Here is a 20,654-nt window from a genome sequence, read left to right on the forward strand (position 1 = left end):
ATCCTATCATATTATGCTCTGTATTTGCTAAGAGTTGATCCCAAATCTGGCTCTAGTTATTCAAATTGGATTATAGGTGATATATTTAGATGTAGGAATTGTGCTTAAGATATAAAACAAGGGATCCTCTCAGTCTGAAATGACTTCAGATAGAATTAGAACCTTTTGGGCTAAATCTTACATGAGAAACTGAAAATTAGAAGGTGGAGGGTAGAGGGAAGGACCTTTCAGGGTAAAGTGATATCCAAATCATAGCACACTGGAAGGGTAAGTATGAGTTTCTTAACCTCCATTCCAAATGTTGGGCTAGGCAGAAAGCAAGCAGTGGCTTGATATTTGTCAAGTGAATGGTTGAATAAACAGTGCACTTTCCAGCAATTTATATAAAGTCTTTGGGTCACGCTTTTCATTTATTGTTTGAGGGAATTGGACTAGAAATCCCTTAGGCTCATTCCCAGGTCTGCAATTTGATTTAGCCTCCTTTTTCTTCTGTACTATAGCTCCCTAGCCCATATCTGCATTGATCCATACCCTCCCCAACACCCTCCTCAGTGTTCAAATATAACATGTGCTAGTAATAGCTTTGAAACAATTTCTTAACAAATATATGTTTAAACTGGGCATAGTGGTACATACCTGTAATCCCAGTACTTGGGAGGCTGAGATAAAAGGGTAGCAGGTTCAAGGCCAACCTCAGTAACTTAGCAGGGCCTTCAGCAACTTAATGAGACCCTGTTTCAAACTAAAAAATACAATTGGCTCAGAGGTAGAATGCTCCCAGGTTCAATCCCTAATATCTCCCCAATATGTGTGTGTGTGTGTGTGTGTGTGTGTGTGTGTGTGTGTGTTTAACATCCTATGGGAACAATCTTAGAGAAAGCATTAACAGCAAAGATGCCATAAATAGCTGGGGGTGATGGCACACTCTTGTAATCACAGCATTCGGGAGGCTGAGATGGGACATTCGCGGTTTGCAGACAGCCTCAGCTACTTAGTGAGGCCCCCTGCAACTTAGGGAGACCCTGTTTCAAAATAAAAAGAATAAAAAATAGGGCAGGGGGTGTAGCTCTGGGGTCAAATGCCCCTGGGTTCCACCCCCAGACCCGAAAAAAAAAAGATGCCATAAATGAAATGAAAAATAGCATTAAATGAAACTCATAAAGGAGTGGTAGATTCTTACAGAGTACAACAGAACTGGTTTAATATAATTTTATATGTAACAGCATAAAACTGTACTGGTAGCCCTTCGGACTGGGTTTCTGAAACTTGTGCTTTGGGGCTTTTTTTTTTTTTACCATTTGATCTTTCAATACACATTCTCATCAGACCAGTGTCTTTCTCACATAAACCTATGGACATCTAATAGCTGCGATTTGCAGGCAGAGCAGGAGTGCTCCTAATCTCCATGCCAGGAAGTCTGAGGGCCTCGGGATATGATCAGATTAGAGCTCTTTAGTCTCAGTGCCTGTGCTAACTGCCTGGATGGAGATGTGCTCAATTCAATTTGCGGCAATTAGCATGACAGAAGCCAATGTACAAGAATCATGTGTCAAAGCAGACCCTTCGAGAGAGAAATAGCCATTACTCATATTTTCTTACCCTACAATTTTAAAATGATGAGAGGGAAAACAGACCAACTGGGGAGAGGAGGCTGGAATGGGCCAACACAGCAAACAGTGGGAGGAGAAAGCACAGTACAAGTGGAAGAAGCCTGTAGAGGAGCTTAGGGAAACGCAGTGTCCTTGTGAAATCTGCAGACATCTGTGTAACTGGGATCCCTAAGCAGCCTTTCGGTCAGTGTTGTGATTAAAATCCTGGGAGACAGTCTGTTTTTAACACTCACCTTTCTAACCCAGCCCATAATGGATCGTAGGGAAACCAGGTGGCACAGAGACGTGAAAGTGACCCTAAGACACCAGTAGCCTCTTACCTGCTTTCTACTATTTTACAAAGCATGGGAGAGGAAATTAGTTAACTTAATTTGAAGACAAACATAGTAATGACTATGTTTAAATATAAAAACAAAAATACCAATAAGATATCCTTGTATTTTTACAGCTGTGAAACCCATACAATGATTAAATACCTTCATTGCTTCGGAAAAAATCAAAATGGCCAGTGTATTTTATAAGAATCTATAAAGACTTGTCTCTTTATCCATGGTATGACTTCATGGGCATATTTTTTTTAATGTCAGTGAAATCATATTAAGCAGTTGTTTTGTGCCGTGACAGAAAGCAAGTTCTCTATTTTGCTGAATTTAAGTCAGGTTGATTTTGTTTAAAATAAATTTTAGGAAAGTGTATTGTTATTACAGTAATATTTAAAACTATATAACTCTGAGTTTAGTCTTAAGTTCAACATAATCCTTCTATCTGCTGCCTTCAACTTTGGGAAACATCGATCAATCTGCCATTCTCCCTTGGGGACCATGGCCAAGATACTTGTGATGGACTTCCAACTCTGGTGCTTTTGTGCCCCATGATAAGAAACATAGGCAAAGGAATTGTCCAAATATTTATGATCTAAAATATTTCTGACATCCATTCATTGGGCCATTATTGATGCTACAAATACATATTAACTGCCAACCATGAGCGAGGCTTACAGCTGGGCTCTGCGAGAGATCCGAGAAAAGATCTTGTGAGAAGGCTGGGAATGTCCACAATGTCCTGCAGGAGGCACCGGACAAACACACCCACTGCTAGTCAGTCCACCTAAGTGGACAGAAAAAGATTGCACACTTCGTTTTTTTGCTTGGTCACTGATATCTTCACTTTTGATCATAGTTTTAAGTTATAAACCTGCATTTGCAACTTGACAAATTCACTACTATTGATTTTTCTAGTCAACCTCAAATGGCCCGGGTGTAAGTACAACTTCTGAAATATTTCAAATCCATTGTCTGACTTCTAGCAACCTGACTCTGTGACACTCTGATTAGTAATCATCTATGAACAAAAATTCCTTTTACCTGAAAAAGTATCAGTTGAAGGGCGATGGTGAACCAAGATATGTGAAGTGCAGCGGGGGAGGCCTCACACCTGGTGTCCTTGTTCCGCATACCTGCTGTAGAGATGCTGTTTCTCAACACAGCAGTAATAGAGCCCTTGAATGAGCAAACTCTAGTATAACATGTATCACCTCTGTGATAGTTTTGTTTGTTTATACCTTCCCTGTCTCCACCATCAGTAGCTTCACCTGCTCTAGGGCTCAAATCTTATTCTCTTTATATCCAGCCAGAACTTGGCTTACATTAGACAGCTGGAAATACTGATAACTGTTCCCATCCCATCCTCATCCTCTCCCAAACTCTGTAGTCTTTTTCTCTTTTCATAGAACAATCTCCCTCCTGCCTAACCCATGCATCTCTTCCTTACCTGTCCCCATCCCCAGTTCCCACCTTCCCTGTATCTGAAAAACATCTATTCACTTTTCAGATCAGAACTGAGATATTTGAAATCCTTCCCTCACTCTACAAGGTCTCCAGAATAGATTACTGCCTTTTCTCAGAGCTACTAGGCTATTTTCTGATATCTCCATCACAGCACTTAGCATGCTGTGTTGATGGTTGTCTGACTACTTATATTAGGAGAAACCCATGAGCAAAGCAGCCTTATCTCATTCACTACTGAACCCAGCACACAATAACCACTCTGCAGTAGTATTGAACAAATGAATGAATGGACATATCTATTGGAATGTATCCTCTATGTTAATTAGATGAATTATTTTACTAATGTAACATGTATGAGGGAAAATTAGTGATATTTTCATTAAGCATTTTTATAGACCTACTCTGCCTTCCATCTTACTTGAAAACAGATCCCAAGAAAACACACTCCTCCATCCAGCCCATCCCTAGATATTCACACAGGAGCATATTCTGAAACACAGGCACTACCCTCATCCATCAATGATGCTATGATAAGATTCCATAGATTGGGTGTCTTACAAACAACAGAAATTTGTTCCTCACAGTGCTGAGGCTGGGAAGTCCAGGATCAAGGTACCAGCAGATTCAGTGTCTGGTGAGAGCTGCTCTCTGATTTATAGATGGTGCCTTCTTACTGTATTTCCACATGATGCAAAGGGGAAAGCAGTACTCTGAGGCCTTTTATAAGGACACTAATTCTACTTACAAGGGATTCAACCTCATAACCTAGTCACCTCCCAAAGGTTCTCCTTCTTAATAGCTGATTCTACTAGTGATAAGGGCACTGGTGAGTGGGTATAAATATATGAAGTTTGGAAAGTCCACAGATTACCAAACTTGTTGGCTCAGAACTGCTGTTTCAAAAAGAAAACTATTCTGCACCCCCTTGGGTGCTTCTCCTGCCCACTTATTTTGATTTAAGCCCCCCCCCTCAGTTGTACCTAAGGTTATTATTGCAGTCCTGGATCATCCCAGAACCTCACCCTCAGGGCAGCATCACAGATTTTTGTAATCTGAGTCTAGTTCATAGAAAGCACTTAGCTCTAAAGTGTAACCAAGGGAAAATATACGTGCTCTACATCTAGGCCAAAACTTGAGATTTCATAATAAACCGAAATACCGAGAGGAAATTCTAGTAGCTGAAGCATAGCCTCTCCAAAAGGTACTGATGCCCATAAGAACTGTGGATTTAAGAGACAGCTTGGGAAGATGACTCATCGTCGTGCAAGTTGGCTCTGTTAACTCCAAGATGTACCATTTGCAGAGACGAAGGCATGAGTAGTATGCCCTGGAGGGGGACCACAAAGTGATGTGGTAAAGCTCTAGCATGAGTAAGCAACCGTGGGGGAAAATCCACATTGGTTATCTCACAGGCCTGGAAGTGAATGATTTTACCTTCTGGGGAGAATGGAAGGTTGCAAGGAAAGTGAACTATCAGTCATCCTTTCCCATCATCCTTTTAACAAGACCACAGAAAGCAAAGCTCCTAAGGTTGCGAGTGCAGTGCACAGAGGAGATGCTAATTACATTTGTGCCAGTGGACAGATGTATCACAAAATCTACATGTGGAGCAAAACGCAGAACATGATGTAGCCAAAATGCTGTCACAAGACTTCTTTTCCTTTCTCTCACACTTAATTTTAAGATGTACTGAGAGTGTAGCTCAAGAAATTATTTCAGTTAAAGTTTTAGTAAACTATCTAACCTCATCATGAATTGGGAAAATTTGTAGTCTTGCAAGGCAATATCATAAGAAGAGGATTTTCAAGAACCAATAATCAGTCCCTGAATATTATTACCTAGCTTCTCATTTTACTTGACCTGATACATGTGTGCAAAATAATATGAAGGTTAGGAGGAATATTCTCTCTCATCCTTTGAAAAGAAGGCAAGTCTGTGTTTCTTGCCAATGTTCTAAATAACAAGATGGGAAAATGAAGCGATTGAAAATTTGCTGCAATATACTCTTTTCTGAATTTGGATAACTGCAACCATTGAGGTCATTTTGTAATACATCTTCTTATTTTTGTCGTATTTGCTCTGCTTTTCTTCAGCCTCTATCTCTGGCTTAGAAAGCTTTTATAGATTTATCATTTCAGTTTTTATTACCAGATACTTTGAGAACTTATAGCTTCCTACTACAACATTTAGAGGAAACAAAAATCAAATAAAGATAATTTCCTGAAAAATAACAAATCCTGTTTTATGAACATTCTTTGAATACTAATTCAAATCAACAAAAAATTGAACATGCTCAACACAGTTGGAATTTGAAACATTACATATTTGAACATAAGTTACTTATGACAATAAGTATGCAATAACTATTATTATATGTTATTATAGTAGGTATAATATATTTATGGTTATTTTAAAAAATCTCTTTTCTTCTAGAGATACCTCCTTAAATATTTAGAAATGATATTATATAATTGATTTATATTTGTTTCAAAATAATAAAGAAGGGAAAATAATTAAGCAGCAGATAATACAAGATTGGTCACAAATTAATAATTACTGAAGCTGTGTGACAATTACATTGGGCTGCTCCCTTGTGTAATAGTTACTTGGCATATGTTTAAAATTATTCAAAATACAAAGTATAAGTATTCAAAATACGAAGCTTAAATGCTTCTTCCTCAGGATGAACAGTTCAAGCTGAGGCAAAAATAAATGTTTTTTATTTTTCTAAGCAAAGTCAAAGATTTGTAGTGTCAGTTTATGGAGCTCTGTCCCCTGGTGTGATGGTAGCCTTTTGCAATTATTTAGATGTATCTTCTTTGACATTAACTTATTTAACTTCTTTAAACATTCACTCGATTAAATGGATGTGTCTGAGAATCACTTCATGTTTTGGTTTTTTTCTTTAGGATTGTGGAAAAGGGATATTATAGTGAGCGAGATGCCGCCGATGCAGTTAAACAAATCCTGGAGGCAGTGGCTGTAAGTAAGAAGTAACAATCACACACATGACCCCCATTCGTCTCGTCCTTCTACAGAATCATCATTTAAGAGGTGCAGATCTCTGATGAGCCATAACATTGAAAGCAAAAGTATATGAAACATATACTAGGAAATACACTTAATATATTTATATTTTGTATGAATTACTCAAACCCTGAAATATGCAGCCCTCCTATGTGTTGCCATAAGTTTGTTAAGTACATTCTATTCTATTATTATGAGACCACTTTAGATTTTTTTTTCTTTTTCTTTTTCTTTTTATTGGTGCACTGTATTCATACATCATAGTGGGATACAAACTTTTGTAGACATACATGCACACATCGCCCAGTCAGCCCCCACCCGATCCCCACCCCATTCTCTCCCCATCCCTCCTTCCCATGCTTGGCTTAGTGGTTGACATCTAGTATTATAGCAATTTATCCAAAATTAAAAATGATAATCTCACATAACAGTTTCATTTGTCTGATACCAAGCTTTTGATGACTTAAAGATAACATTTCAATATTTCTTTTTTCTTTCTTTCTTACCAGAGCATATTTTTTTCTGTTTTTTTAGGTGAAACTATCATATATTCATATATTTATTTTTCAGAAAAAAATCTATCCTAATATGGAATATGAATTCTAGATACCCACAACGATCTTGAAAAAGAACAAAGCTAGCAGATATATATTTTCTGATTTCAAACCATATAAAGCTACAATAATTGAAACAGTGTAGTACTGTTCTAAAGGCAGATATATAAACCATTGGAGTTAAATACAAGCCTAGAGCTAAATTCTTCTCTATATTGTCAAGTTATTTTTGACAAGGTTTCCACGAACATTTGGTGGTGGAAATAATAATCTTTTAACTAAATATTGTTGAAAAATAATAATTACATGGAAAAGAATAAAATTGGCCCCTTACCTAATCCCACATACAAGTATTAACTCAAAATAGATAAAAGACCTAAATATAAATCTTAAGACTATAAACTTTTAGAAGAAAATCTGGGTCATAAAACCTCACAACATTGAAATTGGCAGTGATTTCTTGGATATGATTTCAATGGCACAGGCAACAGAAGAATATACAAACTCCCTAAAAAATAAAAAAAAAATATTGTATATCCAAAGACAATGTAAACAGAGTTAAAAGTTACTAATAGAATTGGATAAAATATTTCCAAATGCTATATCTGAAGGTATATTAATATTCCAACTAGAAATCCTAAAAATTAACAACAATAAAGGCAAACAATACAATTTAGAGATAGGTAAAAGACTAACATAAAGAATCTCCACAGATAACCAATCTTAGTTGTCTGTTGGATGGAAAATCTTGTTTCTCTGGTTCTGGTGTGTGTTAGCTATTTCTTCTTTGTAGTTAATCTCTTTGAGTATTTTCTCTAGCGCTGGTTTTGAAGACATAAATTCTTTCAGTTTCTGTTTGTCATGGAAGCTTCCTATTTCTCCATCTAATTTGATAGAAAGTTTTGCTGGATAGGAAATTTTTGGGTGGAAGTTGTTTTCTTTCAGAGTTTGGAATATGTTACTCCAAGCCCTTCTGGCTCTCATGACTTGGTTTGGGAAGTCTGGAGTGATTCTAATTGGTTTGCCTCTGAATGTCACTTGGCCCTTTGTTTTTGTTGCCTTTAAGATTCTCTGCTTGGCTTCCACATTGGTCATTTTGACAATTATGTGGCGTGGGGATCCTCTTCTCTGATCCTGTCTAAAGGGAGTTCTATAAGTTTCCTGGATCTGTGTATCAACCTCTTGCTCTATATTTGGAAAATTTTCTGCTATTCCTTCCTTGAAGAGATTGTTGATCCCTTTGGTTTCACTTTCTTTTCTCTCCTCTATTCCAATTATTCTTAGGTTAGCTCTCTTAAGATGGGCCCATATTTCTTCAATGTCAGATTCCTGCTGTTGGATATTTTTTTCTAGATTAGAAACTATGCGTTCATTTTTGGATTGCTCATCTTCTAAGAGCGAGATTCTGTTCTCCATGTGTTCTAATCGGTTGTTTGTGCTTTGAATTGAGGCCTTTACTTCATTAATTGCATCCTTTATCTCTTTTTGGCTCTGAGTTCTTTTCGAAGCACCTCTATTATTTCTACAGTTATTTTCCTGATTTGATCTTCTAGAAATCTCTGATTTTCTGTTTTATCGGGTTCTGATGTTGTGGGGTTGTGCGCATTCATTACTCCAGTGTTATTCGTCTTTCCCATGATTTCGGATGTTTGTGCCTTCTCTGGGTTCTTCCCTTGGGTCACTATGCTTTCACTTAAGGTGCTCTGGATCTCAAGTCTGTATTATCTCAGACCCCACTACTCCTTTACTGGGTTGTATCACAGAGTCTCCGACCCAGGGAGTCGATAGAGGCTGCTTTAAACTATGGGGGGTGCCAGGTTGCACATTCTCCTATGGTGTGATATCTCTGCCACCGCCACTCCCCCACTGGGTCAAGTACCAGGGGTATAGTACTGGGATTTTTCCTCTGGGGCCCGCAATTTGACTCACTGTTCTTGAGTATGCAGATGTAGCTGTACTGGACTCGGTGAATTCACTGCTGCTGCTGCCGCCGCTGGTGGCAATATGGCGCCTCTGCCACACCCTCGGCCATGAGGCTGGCGTATTTTTTCTTCGCTGGTTTTGATTTCCACTCTGAATCCCTGCAGCGTGTGCTGAGCTCGGCCACTGGGAGCTTTAAATGCTTTCTGCGCCGAAAGATCCCGCCTGGCTGTTCCACAGCAGCTCACCTCGGCTTGCTGTAGCCGTCCATTGAGTTCGCCGCTGCCGCTGGCAGTATGGCGCTGCTGCCGCGTCCTCGGGCGTGTGTGTCTCCTCTGTGGCCCTGAGCTCTGTTCTCAGTCCGCTTTCTCTCTGGAGCCTGGTGGTATTTTTGTTTTTCTGGTGATGGTGTTTTCTGGCTATGAAAGGCGCTGGTTTTGTGGTAATGGAGATTGGTTGTTAGCGGGGCTCTTAAGCCCCGCTTTTCTCGGTCGCCATCTTCCTGGAAGTCACCACTTTAGATTTTAGTGCCTTTTAGTTTTTCTTAGATCTTTCTCATTTCTTGAGTTCGTTTCTTTACTGTTTTGTGTTTGAATTTTATTTTGGTAGGGAAGTAGAAGGCAGAATAGGATAAATATAGACCTTGATGCAAGGAGATTACTGATTTTTTCAAGATAATAAGTGAATGAATTAGAAGGAAAATGGGATGGTTCTATGTTTTCATGGAAGAAATATGAATTAAAATTTTATACTGTGATATAAATTTTATAGATTAAGAGTAGAAACCAATACACGCACATTTACATGTATATAATTTTGAGAAGCTTGTTTGAATTTCAGGCAATATTTGCCTAGATAAAACAGACAGCAGTTAAAAGCTTCCCTTGATTTTAATGGTGTCTCATGCATGATGGGGCAACTTGGTGATTCATTTACTGAATATAAAGCCAAAACAAATTAGTCTCTGAATAAGCTGAACACAGCCCAATGGAGGATGTTTATCATAATCAGTTGAAATAACAAGTCAATAAAAGATGTCCAGAATTAAGGTATATACTATTATTCAGCTAGTTATCTAGCTAAAAATCTATGCCTTGAGAAATCAGTCAAAGTGATACAAGCACATGTCCTATTAATTTTACCCACAGCAAAAACAAGAAGGAAGAAAGGAAGGAGGGAAGGAAAGAAAGAAGGAAAAAGGAAGGAAGGAAGGAGGGAAGGATAAAAGAAAGGAAGGGAGGGAAGAAAGGAGATATCTAACTAGCTTATGTATCAATGACAATGCAAAAACAGTTTTCACATCCTTTACATAGAGCTGCTAGAAATAACCAGTCTGTCTTCTAACCAAATCTGTTATTGAACTATCAACACAAGGTTTAACTGGCTTTATAGTTCAGCTTTTCTAATAATTCTTTCTTGTAAATATATTTGATCATTTTGTTATGGTGGGGAATAAAGAGTTGGAAATGAGGGTTAAAAATACTGCAGAGGATGCCATAAAACTTTAAGTATAAAACACAGATACTAAGCTAGGCGTGGTAATGCATGCTTGTAATCCCAGCATTTCGGAGGCTGAGACAGGAGAATTGCTGTTCACGGACAACCTCAGCTACTTAGTGAGGCCCTTTGCAACTCAGTGAGACCCTGTTTCAAAATAAAGAATAAAAGCAGGGCTGGGAGTATATCTTGGAGGTCGAATACCCCTGGGTTCCATCCCCAGTACCACAAAAATAAATAAATAGCTGAGTGTGGTGGCGCATGCTTGTAACCCTAGCACCTAGGAGGATCGCACAGGTTCAAAGCCAGCCTCAGCTACTTGGTGAGGCTCTCAGCAACTTAGTGAGGCCCTGTTTCCAATAAAATATAAAATAGGTCTGGGAGTATAGCCAGGAGGTAGAAAAGCCCCTGGGTTCCACCCCCAGTACCACAAAAAATAAATAAAACACAGATACTAATTATATGAATATTGATTATCAAATTCATATTTTTACTGTGCTCAAAATAGCCCCCTATTTCAGATTTTTTTATCACCCTGATTTTCTAGGCTTAAAAACTTGTGAATGATTTTCAGCTCCTCCATTCCCTTCTCTTCTCACATCTACCTTTCTAGCTTCAGTTGAATCTTCCTTCAAAGATTCAGCTTAAGTCCATGAACCTAGTTCTAGTCTTCATCATGTGATGACTGTTTATGTCATCCTTTTCTTAGCCATTCTACTTGCTTCCGATTCCTATTCTTAAACATGTAAGCCTAGAATCAGCTCTCACAATGGTTATTTTTATTTTGTCAGTTTTTACTCCCATATGGCAGTTTCATGCCTACCTTAAATACCTACTTTCAAACCTCACTTCCTATTATTATACACCATAGCTTATCTACTCAAGTAAACGTATTGGCAAAAGCCCACATCACTTTGTCCAATTCAGTCAAGCAGCCACCAGGAGTATTTGACAGTCAGACCACGCCGAGCTCAGTTCCTAGATAGACAAGTGTGGGCATGTTGCTAAATACCTTAGAGCTTCCATTTCCTCCTGCAGTATAGTCATTCCATTCAACCTGACAGGGTTGTGGAATGGAGGGAGACAGTGTATGAAAGTCATAGCAATGTTTAAAAGAGAGGGACTAAAAGGAGAAGCAATTTCAGACTGTATATTCGTGTAAAGATTTAGTTGTTGTCAAAAATCTATACAAATATTATCTACTCCTTGGCTGAATACTAAAACAGAAAGACAATTTTGCAGTCCTGTTTCCCATGATCTGACTGCTGATTGCATAGATAAATCTGCTTTGTGAAAATTCAGTAGACTTTTGTGTAATTTTTGTATGTGCATCAAACCAATACAAAGTTTTAAAAAGTGTGCTGAAAATTTAGTGTGCATGCATTCAAGTCAGCACAGTGTGTGTGTATTTGCAATTTACCCAACTAGATTCTCGTACTTCGATGTTTCTAGTTCTGTCCTATAATGCTTCTCAGACAGATTTTTTTTTTCTTCTTCCTGGGACAAGAGCACATTATACTCTGATGCCACATGAGACAAAGGATAAGGGATGTGAGAAGAGGGACATGTGCCCCTCCTCTCCTCAACACTATTCTACTGACAAGGATTTATTTTTCAAAGTGGGTCATCTTCAAAATGATCTTTCTCAGTGATTCTGGTTCACCTTTCAGTGCACATCCCAGCAGGATGCATATAATCGGGAGGGGTTTAGGGAAAGGACACAGAAGCAGAAGCAGCTAGCCGTGGACCTGGGTGGCAGCCAGAACTTTCTCCTTCTCCGAGGCTGCTTTCTTCCAATCACCTGCTTCCAGCTAACTTTCTCTACTTCTCAGACTCACAAAGTGGCATATGGTCAACTTACTGTTCCTGCATTAGCATAACATAGTCTGAGTTTTTCCTCAAAATGGATGGAAATATCACTTGGTCCTAATTCCAAATTTCAAGACAGAAGCTACATTCAGCTCAACTTTTGCCAGGCATCCTTCCCTAGTCAATCAATTGTGGCACGACAGTGGAAATTGTTCAATATGTAAGTGTCCAACAGGGACAGCCTAGGATTGGGAACGATGGAGCTATTTTAAAGGAAAAAGTTATTTTTTGTGAGTGAGTCAGACACGTCAAGAGGCACACCTTTTGCTACTATCTGTTATGGTACCATTTATTTATTTATTTATTTATTTATTCATTCATTCATTCATTTTGCTACTGCTACTATTTCTTCATGTCCCTCTCCATTCCTAATTTATCACTGCATCCTAGATTCACTTTTCAATACCAGATGTAGTTGTGAATAACTTTTCCTGGCCTTAAAACTATGATTGCGTTTTGAATATAGTATCTGTTTGGTGGAAGCCCTACTTGCTCATCATATAAGAACTAACTTTTCAACTGGGCATGGTAACACATGCCTGTAATCCAGGTACTTGAGAGGCAGAGACAGGAGGATTGCAGGTTCAAAGCCAGCCTTGGTAACTTAGGGAGACTCAGTTTCAAAATTAAAAAAAAAAAACCTGGAAATGTAGCACAGAAGTGTAGTGTCCTGGGATTCAATATATAGTACCACAAAAATGAAAAAAGAAAAAAAGGACTAACTTTTCTGTGACTAGCTTCAGTCACTCCTCACATTCCCACATCTCCATCTCCTTCAGAAGTCATCCTGTTGGTTTTATAGTATGTAAACAACAGTGGTTTTTCTCATTCACTGGCACCAGCTTAGAATTTTTATATTGCTCACTGAATCATTTTTATCTTGGAGAATACCACCACTGTTCAACAATAGTTTGCTAAAATTCTAGAATTCACCCTCCATTCACTTACTTCACATCCCAATGATCCCATCAACACACCCTGCCAATCTCTCTCCAAAGTATAATGCAAACCTGACCAATTTTCTTCATCTTCACTAAGCCCCAGTTTTGGTCTCCGTCATCCCCCATACTGCTGTGAAACCTTCTAATTTATCAACCCACTCCTACCACCTACAGTCCATTCTCCTTAGATCATCCAGAGTTATTATGTAAACCACAAATGAACTATGTCATTTCTATGTTTACACTTCCAATGGAATCCCATTGAAAGCAAAATAAAATCAAAGTTCCAGAGTTAACACAGCTGGAAATATCCTACAATTCTGTTTCCTTCCTGCCACCCCAATCTTACTGCTAACCATTTTCACTTTCTTTTACTATGCCTGAGCCACGTTGGCTGTTTTGCCTAACTCTTAAAGAGATCCAAGCCAATTCCTGTTTCAAGGTATTTGCATCTATGTCTGCAACTATCTTTTTTTTTCAGTACTGGGGATGGAACCCATGGACATTCTACCTCTGAACAACACCCCCAGCCTGGTTTTTTATTCTTTATTTTGAAACAGGGTCTCACTAAGTTGTGGAGGGCCTCACTAAGTAGCTGAGGCTGTCCACTAACCCAAATGCTCCTGTCTCAGCCTCTCAAGTACTGGGATTACAAGCATGTGTCACTAGACCTGGCCTTGCAACTATCTTTAATCACATCTTTTGATGGCATTTTTCTTATTCTTCTAGTCTCTACTAAAATGTCACCTCTTTAGAGTGACCTTCCCTCACCACTCTATTTCAAAGAGCACCCACAACTACCTCTCCAAGCCACCTTCAACTCTATTACCATGTGTTATTGTCCTTAGCACATAATTATTTAAAATTATTTTGTCTATGTTTAATGTTAATTGTCTGACTTTGTCTTAGTCAACATTCTCACTATTATAATCCAAAATAACTGACTGCACAATTTAGAAGAAGGAAGATTTGTTTACTCAGTTTTTGGATATATAATATCACTTCATGTGAGACCTTGTCTGTTGAGCTCAGGGCATGGTGGAGAGAGCCAGGGGGAGAGCCAGGATCTGTTCTCACATCATGGAGTTCAGAAGCAGGGGGAGGAAGGATATTACTAAATCTCCAAGGCCATATCCCCAGGGATCCCTCCTTAGCAACCAAGTCCTACTCCAAATGGTGCTACTTTGTCTCCATGAGAGCTGTGGGGAACTCTAAATCCAAACCATCATAGACTCCATCAAAGTATAGGAAGTTTGTATCTTTCACCCTTATATTCCCAGAGCCTAAAACAGTACCTGAAAATGGTAGATGTTTAATAGGTATATACCAAGTAAGAAATATTTTTGATAAAAAATTTATCAAAACACTCCAAAATAGCCACTGTTTAATATTTTATCTTTCTGAATAATGTCACATGTACCCCATGTTGTTTTTTTGGTACTGGGGAAGGAACCCAGGGGCATTCAACCTCCAAGCTACACCCTCGGCCCTATTTTTTATTCTTTATTTTGAAACAGGGTCTCATTGAATTGCAAAGGGCCTCACTAATTAGCTGAGGCTGTCCACAAACCCGAATCCTCTTGTGTCAGCCTCCCAAATACTGGGATTACAAGTGTGCGCCACCACACCTGGCTATGTACCCCATGTTTTTACTATCCTATTTCTACTCATGTTATATGAAATAAGTTTTATAACTTATTCTCATGTATAAACCTACTTTTTCTGCTCCCTTATTACCATGCCATTCCTTTCCTGTCATTCAAAGCTTCGCCTTCTTCAGTATGTTTTTTCTGGATGCCTCTACTCATTTGGTTCAGCTCTTGACTTTTTGGTTTGTCACAGTGAGCATTCTCCATCTTTCTCACACTCCCACATTTCCTTCTTCTTTGTAAGTCATGCTGTCTGTTTGACAGTAGGTGGTTTTCTCACACACTGGTACCAGCATGGAACTCTTACAATGGTCTTCAATTTAGTGATACCTCAAGTAGCTGACAGAGGAAGCTCTTCTCATTCAGTGAACGAGAGATGATTGTTTGCAACATCAGAATTTTTTAACCTATTAAAGTTGCACCTATAGGAATACAAGAGCCTAGCAGAGATGCTCTACACAGGGATGCCCCACATAGAATGGATGAGCTAGAATTTCTAGAACTCTATTCCAGGTCTGCAAAGGTAAATTAATTACTGTACTACTACCTATAATTTCTCATGTTATTTTGCTTATTTACAAAGCTCCAGCTGAGGAATAGGCTACCACATTCAAGTGAAGCATAAGTTGAAAGAGGCTTTATAAAACCAAGATTTTCTCTGATTACAACAAATATGGGTTAATTTAGAGGAAAAAAAATGAAATCATTTCCCTAAGTGTTTCACAGGTAGACAGCAAAGCAATTTAAAACTTGTGAAAAATGGCTGACATTTATGAAATAGTTTATTGTCAACTACAAAGCTATAGATAGCTATAAAAAATGGGACAGTTGGGAGCTCAAAGTAATCACTGATACATCTCACATCTCTTCCAGATCACAGTTATAAGGCTATATCTAAGCTGGTTGTTGAAAGCACAGAAGCAAAAAACTTAAAGAGTGAAAAGTTTTTGAGAAATATGGTACAGGTATAATTATACCCCTTATATAACATATCTTGAGATCCTCTTCTCCCTCCACACTCCATCCCAAATTTTCCCACCACATATTTTGCAGTATTTTTCCAACTGCAACATTGCTATTTTTTTTTCTTTTTTTCCTGGCTTTAGTAGCATTTGTGAAGACTTTTAAAATAAATTTGAAAGATATTTCCTCTTTGGATTTGAATGAATTCCATTGGCATTTGGAAGCAGATCCCTAAGCCTTCTTATTATTTCTTCTTGAAATGATTTCCTGTAGTCTCAAGTTAAATGGTCCAGGTCAAAATCTGGACATTGTGAAAGGTCATCTTGTCCTTAGCACAATGACACCCTCAAAGGCCCCTTCCCAAAGCCTGGTAGGAATGTCTAGACGGTCTCCTCTGGCATCTCTTAGTGCCATTCTCTGGTCACCTTGTCACCCGTAACCCTGAGCTGAGCCTCTGTTCCCTAAGCCTCATCATCCCTCTTACTTCCTCCACCTTCCACCACTGCACTGGTTTGGTGCTATCTTTCTTCTCTCTCTCTCTCTCTCTCTCTCTCTCTCCCTCTCCCTCCCTCCCTCCCTCCCTCCCTCTCTCTCTCTCTCTCCACTGTAGCTCTCTTTGTTATGTCTCAATTTCAATGGCATGACTTCAGAGCCTGGAGAAACTTTACATGTGTAGTATGAAGTATAGTACCTCTTTGTGTGTGTGTGGGGGGGGGGGGGTCCGGCGATTGAATTCAGGGGATTGTACCTCCGAGCTCCATCCCAGCCCTATTTTATAGTCTTTTTAAAAAAATTTTGAAACAGGGTTTCAGTGAGTTGCGGAGGGCCTTGCGAAGTAGCTGAGCCTATCTGTGAACCGCGATCTTCCAGTCTCTGCCTCCTGAATGCTGGGATTACGAGCGTGCACCATCATGCCTGGCTTAGTACTTCAATTTTTTTAAAAATGCAAAAAAGTGATTGAGGAACTATTATATCTATCTGTCATCCCATCACATAGCTTTTTGGTTAGAATAGTATTAAAACTGAAGGTGGCTATGAAAAGTTGCAAACAAAAGCATTGAAATCTTTAAACAAAGCCAGATATGGTGGCACACACCTGTAATCTTAGCAACCCAGGAGGCAGAGGCAGAAGAATCTCAGGTTTGAGGCCAGATTGAACAACTTAGTAAGACTTTTATCTCATAGTGAAAAAATAAAAACAGGTGGGGATGAAGCTCAGTGGTAGAGCTTTCCTACCAGAAACACACACACACACACACACACACACACACACACACACACACACACGAAATGAATACAGTGAAATAAGGTGTTTGAACACCAAAGAAAAGCAGAAAATGAGCATAATATAAGGGTGAAGGAAAAGATGAAATAGTGAAAGCTTCTTTGGGCAAAAAAAAAAAAAGATTTAATCTATAACTTCTCCCCAAATAAACAAGCAATAGATGTAGCTTATTAGAGAATTGATGACTAGATTTTGAAGAACTGCAAAGACAAAGGGGATCTCTAAACTTACATATGATCAGGGTAGGAATGGTAATGTCAGGAAGCGGCCTCCCTCTCCCACCCATCCCCAGTACTGGGGAAACAGATGAAGAGTTGAGATTATGATAACTTAGAAGTTAGGAGATATTCTGTGGGCCTGTGATGAGGACTCACTCTTTGGCTGGTGTTGATATCTCTGAACTCAGAAGAACTTCCCATGAGGCTAGAACTCAGATCTCCGGGGATGATGCTCCAGCCTGCTAGAGTTAATGTCACTGAAGAGGGGGACTCAGACTAGACCCTAGTATTGGAAAAAATTTAAACTGGAGTTAGAAGCTGCTACAGAATAACCAGCAACTGCTAGGTGAAGGAGGGTTTTGAAGGTCACACAGAATAACAAGAGAGAAAACAGATGCACCAAGCAGGCAGGAAGGAGGAATTTAGTTGACCCTCCCTCAGGCCCCTACTCTCCCTCTCCTATGCCTTCTCTTGGCAAAGATAAACTAAGAGTCAGAGAGAGAAGAAAAAGTATGGCTCAATATCTAAGTCTCAGCTTTCTACAGTGGACTATAAAAGGGTGGGTTTAAAGGTGAAAGACAGTAACTTAACAAATTGTACAAGAAGCTATGCAAAGGAAAAACAAATTGTTAAAGTTTCCATTTCTAGGCTGGGTGTGGTGGCTCATGCTTGTAATCCCGGTACTTGGGAGGCTGAGACAGGAGGATTGAAGGTTCAGGGCCAGCCTCAGCAACTTAGCAGACATTTGTGACTTAGTGAGGCCCTGTTTCAAAATAAAGAATAAAAAATAGGGCTAGGGGTGTAGCTCAGAGGCAGTATGCCCATGTGTTCAATCCCTGGTACCAAAAAATAAAATTTTCCATTTCTATTTATAGAATCTTCTAAAATGTCCATAATCTACTAAAGTACATGGAATGATTCTAGAGGTCGATGAAATAAAAATGAGAGGTAACATTAACATAAAATCCTATCCATATTTAGTACTATACTCGATAACTTTCCTATCTATATTTGGTAGTATCTCTATATTTGGTATAATATTCAGTACAATTTATACATTTTTGTGGCCTTGAGATTGAACCCAGGGTGCTCTACCTTTGGCCTACACTCCCAGCTCTATTTTGTATTTTTTAATTTGAAAGAAGATATCTCTAGGTTATCACATGCTGGCTTCAAACCTAACATCCTCCTATCTCAGCTTTCCAAGTACTGGGACTACAGGTGTCCACCACCACAACTGGATACATTTATACATTTAACAAATATTATTTAATTCAACCTTATATTATTTGATGTGTTAAAGCCATCCCCCATGCTGACCTCTTCTTTCTTGATGAGAGAGCCTTTTTAGAAAGATGAAAAATGCCAGAACTTTTCCTAGAGTTCCTCTTCAGTGAAGATAAGAGCCTATGACCTGATCCTGCCCAGTGAATTCTGAGGGGCAGGCTGCTTGCTGTCTTGTAATTATGAAGAGAACCGAACTCAGGTCGAGGAGTACAAAGTGACACCATTGGGATTTTCCCCATTTGATATCTCATGAAGGATAATAACAGTTCCTCCAAATTTCATCCACTTTGTGTGACAATAATATACCGAACTCCTTGTTGAATAAACTTTTGAGTATATCCTAATAATAATTCTGGTGGTGTAATTTTCCATTCATCTACGCTTAGCACAAAAAGCAGACTTCTAGATAAAAAGATTCTGGTCCCCCAAATTTCCAAAAATTGAGTTTCACTGACTATCAAACACACACCCACACGCTGCTAAATCAGAATTAAACATGATTTGAAGGGACAATGAGGCTTAAGGCTATTTAAAAAGAAGCTTGCTTCTGACACTTATTCTTTGTTTCTGTGAATCTCATCCTTGCTTTGGTCTGCTTACTGTCAATAAAAGGGTTCTGAGAGTTCAGTTAAGCCATGAGAGACTAAAACAGGAAAGGAAGATTTTTTTTCTTGGTTGTTTTAAATCTGGTAGTCTTTATTGTATTTGCAATTGGAGGGGGGACTTTTTCTCTTGTTACTCAGATTTGAACACTAATCTCTGTAGGATAAATTTTAATTAATGCAAGATTCAAAGTGTTAAAACATAAGGAAATTTTTGCCAGTAAAAAGTAAACATGCCTATATATTTTCACTAAGAATTGAGAGATCACAGTTGCCAGAAGAGAGTTGCCTGTGTTCTTTTGGGGAACATACAAGACTAAAAACACTTTTTCTAGAAAGATAAGTCCATATGGTGAGAACTGTGACTTTGAGGGTGAAGCGGGAAGCCCGTCCTGAGGGTCCTCGGTGACTTGCTAAAGAGGTGTGTGTAATTCTGCCACTGAGGAGGCCTGGGGTCATTGGGCTGGTGACCATCACCTTGATAACAGTATTAAGTCTAAAAGTAGTGGGGCCAGTTAGGAAGACATTAAGATGTCCAGTCAAGAGAGTAAAAGCCTTCTCCCCAAACAAATGAAGGACCTGGTTTTTAAGTCTGTGGATAAAATGGGCTCACAAGGCTAAGCCAAGAATGCCTCTGAGTGTCAATTTTATGAATATCACACAAATGAAGACTTGGAAACAACACTACAGTCCTTCTCGCCCTCTACCTGTCTCTTCTCAAGTTTTATTCCATTCTCTTCATTCTGGTTTTTTAGCTCCTCTAATGGTCTCCTTCTCTTTCTTTCCTGTTTCTTTCTCCATGTTTATGTTCTGTTTATGCTCATCTTTGTCCTCTGTGTACCAATAAAGAGAGGATAATGAAACCACATCTAACTTATTTTTCTTGGACAGCAAGCCTCAAGATTGAGAAGAGCATCTTCACTTTTGCAGAAACCCATTAAAGTGTCATGGACAGCAGGACACTGAGTGAACAGAAGCTGATTCTTATTTAATGTTATTGGATTATAGTATGTAGAAATTCTTTTTCATCCATTCTATCAGGATTTAGTTGGTTAGGGAATGAGAATCACAGCATTACCAACATCAGAACAGGAGAACTGATAACCTCAAGAAAGGATAGGAAATAATGTCTAGTTAACAGTGACAGCAGGGAAGAAAGGGAACAAAATATAGAGAAGAATGTAGTGTCCTTTTGAAATCAGAAAAGGCATGTACTGCTCTTGTTTCTAGAGATGATCTACAAAGATTAATGGGAATATATGGGGTGGGGGGGAGAAGCGAGGTATAAGGAACTAAGGTTTTAAAGTTATACCTTTGTGGAGGAGGGGTTACTGAAGATTGAACCCAGGAGAACTCTACTGCCAAATTATACCTACATTCCTTTTTATTTTTATTTTTACTTTTTTGAAACAGGATATAGCTAAGTTGCTGAGGCTTGCCTCGAA

The 20,654-nt window shown here is 38.8% G+C and overlaps 1 protein-coding gene across 1 annotated transcript in view; it reads left to right on the forward strand.

Annotated features, from left to right (window-relative positions):
- The window catches only part of CAMK4 (calcium/calmodulin dependent protein kinase IV), a gene marked incomplete at its 3' end in the record, with an annotated part of 242,041 nt that overhangs the window by 161,377 nt on the left and 60,010 nt on the right, over window positions 1–20,654 (forward strand). The window contains exon 5 of the mRNA XM_080704774.1: window positions 6,307–6,379. Within this exon, the coding sequence (XP_080560900.1) occupies window positions 6,307–6,379 (73 nt within the window). The remainder of the gene's footprint in view (window positions 1–6,306; window positions 6,380–20,654) is intronic.

Source organism: Muscardinus avellanarius (assembly GCF_963383645.1).
Source record: "Muscardinus avellanarius genome assembly, chromosome: 1".
Taxonomy (NCBI): Eukaryota; Metazoa; Chordata; class Mammalia; order Rodentia; family Gliridae; genus Muscardinus; species Muscardinus avellanarius.